Below are 4,725 nucleotides of genomic sequence, written 5' to 3' on the forward strand. Positions count from 1 at the left end.
CTCATAGTGACCCTGCACAGGGTTTCCGAGGCTGTAAATCTTTATGGGAGCAGAACACCTCATCTTTCTCCTGCAGAACTGCTTGTAGTTTCAAACTGCTGACCTTGGGGTTGGCAGCCTGACTTGTAACCACTATGCTACCAGAGATTACAGCCTAGGAAAACCCTATGGGGCAGTTCTATTCTGTCATATGGACTCTCTGTGAGTTGGAATCAACTTGAGGGCACACAACATTACATTGAAAAGTAGAATACTATTCAGTAACTTTTATTTCTAAAGTCAGCAAAATATAAATTTTAATCTATTCAAAAGTAACCCTTGAAAATACTGTACGTGAAACATAAAGAAGAGTTGCAAATGAAGAATTTTAAGTCAAACTCTGTTAGTTTTCTCCTGCTGGGTGTGGGATGTAGGATAAGCACTGGCCTGCTAACCACAATGTTAATGGTTAAAACCTACCAGCCACTCCTCAGAAACCCTATATGAGTCAGAGTCAACTCATCAACACTTAACAGCAACAAAAACTTGAGGCACAACATGAAGTAGTTGGTTTATGATTACAGAAATCATGTATAAAATATGTATAACTTTAAGCATGAGTCTTAGTTTAGCAAGATCTGCACACTGAGGGGCTTGAGCACTGAGACTGTTTGAAGGTGCACCTCCCCTATCTCACCCTCACTCCAAAGCACACACTGACTGGTTGGAATGCCATGTAGAATTTCCTGCACAATTTAAATTCATTCTCTGCAGAGTATGTAAGTTCAAATGTGCATATTATACAGTTTCACTTCAGCTGTTCTTTGTACCAGAGATACAGAAATACGTAATTTAGGACTCTTCCATTAGGAATTTAAAGTCTGTACTCCTGGTGTGGTGCCGTAGGATAAGCACTGGACTGCTAACCACAAAGTCGGTGGTTCAAACCAGCTGCTCCTCGGAAACCCTATACAGTATACAAGGTCACTATGAGTTGGAACTGACTCAACAGCAACAAATACAGATAGTCCCCAATTTAGGATGGAGCTTTGTTCCAGTGACTTGGTCATAAGTCAGTAATAAAGTAAGTCAAATACCTCTTTTTATCTTTTTAGTTTTCATTATTGCCTTTTATTAGTATCTTTATGAATCCGACCCTTATTTGCCTTTGTTAAGTGCCGTCTAGTCGGTTGCCTTTAGGGTTGTGAATATTACATATAAACTTACAGATATATTTTAATACAGTCCTGGTGTGAAGCGGTAGGATAAGCACTGGACTGTTAGCCTCAAGGCTGGCGGTTTAAACCGACCCACTACTCCTTGGAATCCCTATATAGGGTTACTGAGTCACAACTGACTCGACAGCACTTAACAACAAAATACATACGTAAATAATAAAATTTTACTCTGACAATGAAGAAGAGATGGGCAATGTTGGTATTGTGTCAATTTAGGCTATAACTCCACTTATGGAAGATTCTTGATCATCTGGATTATCCCTGGGAATGGAATGGCATGTTATAACGCAAAATACATGTTACAGCATTGTATGTAGTACAGATTACTAAAGCTGTACCAAAAGCAAGTATGATTCATTGTAGCTTGAATACATCATAACTGGAGGACTGCTTATGCAGGCTTGAACACATTGGACGTTTATCTTCTAGAGCCGTATTTAAGAAAATATTTTCATAGCATGGGACAGAAAGAAGGTTGGCTGCATCGTGAAGTTGACAGATTGGAAAAACTGACTTATAAATGTACTTTGTAGACATTACAGATTTTAAAACATCTTAAACAGAAATCACAGTTTGGTATTTTTTCAAAAATAATGTTATGTTTTACCTAAGATTTGTCAACTTAGGTTCTGTGCCTATTGATGGTAAATTGAGTATTTACTAAGCTTATGAGAAAGATAAATTATGCTTGTGTTTATTCTTTCAATCCTTAATTTTTGTTGTTGTTGTTTCTATAAAGGTTTTTATTTGGGGGGAAGGGGAGCACAGTGGACAGGGACCTGCTCAGTCCTTGGCAGCTGCTTTCCTCAGGGCGGCCAGGATGTTGCAGAGCTCCTCTCGCTTCCTGTTGGCACAGATGTTGTGTCCCCACCCCTTTCTTGATGAACTTGAGCAGCTCCATTGCCCAGTGCTCATAAGGCACAAAGCCACACACCTCCACGATCATGTCCCGCACGAACCTGGTGTGCTTGGTGAGGTGCCCATGGCAGCCGCTGTGCCTCCACTTGCTCACGTTCTTGGTTACTTCATGGGCCTTGTTGAGGCCAATGGCCATAGAGTAGTGTACAACCATGGCTGCTTTTCTTCAATGGATGCTACAGAGAAAGCCTCAGATTAATTTTTGATTATATCCTTTAGGTATAATAAAATTCTTTGATAGAAATAACTACTGTCAGTTAAGGAAGCAAACAATTAGGTTGAGAACCAGGCCAATACCTATTTAATGTGAAGAGGAGACCTAGGTTCTAATTCTCACCTTCACACATAGTAATCCTAGAATGTTGGGCAGGATTTGTACCTCAACTTTCTCTTCTTAATAGTGCAAGGCTATACCAGATGACCTCTAAAATCCCTTCCTGTTCAAAATTCTATGGTTCGAGTCAGTAATTGGTATAATCTTATAATTTTTTTCTTGTTGAGATTATGCACAGCACAACTACACCAGCTCAACAATTTCTACATGTATCATCTATTTACACTGACTATACTATTCTGATGTGGCACTGTAGGATCAGCACTGGACTGTGAACCACAAGGTCAGCAGTTTAAACCTACCAGCTGTTCCTTGGAAACCCTATATAGGGTCACTATGAGTCAGAACCGACTCAAAGATACTTAACAGCAACAACAACATATTTTTCTAATTTTGCAACCATCCTCACCCTCCTTTTCTGAGTTGTACCTCCCCCATTAACATAACCTTACTGCCCCCTAAGGATCTTACCTGATCTGTTGAGTTGCTGTTTTGACCCCATGTGATGGTGTTGCTAAAGTGCCACTGAATCAGTTCCAACTCATAGTGACCCTGTATAGGTTTCCGAGGCTGTAAAGCTTTGTGGCAGCAGAAAGCCTCATCATTTTCCACACAGTAGCTGGTTGGATCAAACCTCCAACTGGTGGTTCTCAGTCCAGTGCTTATCCTATGGAGCCACCATACTGACCTGCTTCCATATAGATGGTTCTTAAAGAGTATAATGCATTCTTTATTACATAAACTAGTTATGTAATAAAGTTATGGTTATGGAAGACTTAAGAGAGTATCTTTGGTGTAAAGATATGTCAGGGTAATAGTTTCAGGTCAAATTAGAGAATTTTAGCACTTGCCCTATTTAAATTTTATTTTTGCCAAAATACAAAAGAATATTTATTAGTTGTGAAAACTACTTTTTATTTTATGACAAATTTTAGGGCTAATTTGTTTTTATTCAGGTCTTTCAATGAGTAAGTATGTAAGCATAGAAATAAGATGTGAATTATATTTCACTTGTCTTTTAACGTCTTTGAAACTTATTTCCTTATAGAAAATATAAATAATTGCATACTTCATGCTTGTTGAGAAAAGCAAATGCGATTTGAAATGGATTATGATAGAGTTTATAAACCATTGTTTAAATTATGACTATGTAGTTAATGGTGTTGGAGGAGAATATTGAAAGTGCCATGGGCTGCCAAAAGGACCAATAAATCCATTTTGGAAGAAGTACAGCCAGAGTGCTCCTTGGAGGCCAAGATGGCCAAGCTTCGTCTCTCATATTTCAGACATTGTCAGGAGGGACCAGTCACTGGAGAAGGATATCATGCTTGGTAAGGTGGAGGGTCAAAGAAAAAGAGGAAGACCCCCAGTGAGATAGATTGACAAAGTGGCAGCATCGATGGACTCAAGCGTGGCAACAGTAGTGAGGTTGGCCCGGGATCGGGCAGTGTTTTGTTCTGCTCTGCATAAGGTTCGCTATGAGTTGTTACTGACTCGATGGCACTTAACAACAACAACAAATGAAGTGACTAGCTTTGGAATCTTTAAAAAGTTAACAAGATAAGCAGGATGGGCTTGGGTTTGTTTTTTAAGTTAGTTTTAATTTACATTTAAATAATTTTTATTTTAGGACTAAAATGTAGCAGCTGTGAACGTTTTCCAGCTGGAGCTACAAACAACCTCTCTAGATCAAATTCAGATGAGAGTAATTTCTCTGAAAAACTTCGAGCATCCACTGTCATATACCATCCAGAAGGAGAATCCAGCACAGCCTCCTTTTTTTCTACTCATTCGTCTCTGCATTTGCCTGTTCTAGAAGTAGGCAGACCTGAAAATATCTTCTCTTCAGCATCGCTTCCTAGACCTGGGGACCCTGGGGGTCCTCCTTTGCCACCAGAGCTGCAATTAGAAGATGGAAGAACTTATGGGAACTCGAGTGAAATGTTTCTTCCTTTAAGATCACGTGCAATTTCACAACAATGACAGTTTTCCTGCCTTTTAACTTTTTAAGTAATTATAAAAGATGGTTTAAAGAATATGAATCTTTTTATAGAAGCACTGTAATGACTTAGGAACATCTGACACTTGTGTTTTAAAATAATTAATGAGAGGGGCTTCAAAAAGTTCATGGACAAATGGAATTAAAAGGTAATAGAACTTCTCCACAGCTTCTTTAACCGCCCCCCCATATTGTGTTTTAAAAATAAACGTATTATGTAAATAGAATTTTTTAGAATAAAGGAAGCACACTTTTAG

At 38.8% G+C, this 4,725-nt stretch overlaps 1 protein-coding gene across 1 annotated transcript in view; it reads left to right on the forward strand.

Moving 5' to 3' along the window:
- Positions 1-4,452, forward strand: part of BCL10 (B-cell CLL/lymphoma 10) — a 12,801-nt gene extending 8,349 nt beyond the window's left edge. Inside the window, exon 3 of the mRNA XM_006830994.1 lies at positions 4,098-4,452. Coding sequence (XP_006831057.1) covers positions 4,098-4,452 — 355 coding nt within the window. The remainder of the gene's footprint in view (positions 1-4,097) is intronic.
- The last annotated feature ends 273 nt before the right edge of the window (positions 4,453-4,725 follow it).

This window comes from Chrysochloris asiatica, unplaced genomic scaffold (assembly GCF_000296735.1).
Source record: "Chrysochloris asiatica unplaced genomic scaffold, ChrAsi1.0 scaffold00002, whole genome shotgun sequence".
In the NCBI taxonomy this organism is placed as follows: domain Eukaryota; kingdom Metazoa; phylum Chordata; class Mammalia; order Afrosoricida; family Chrysochloridae; genus Chrysochloris; species Chrysochloris asiatica.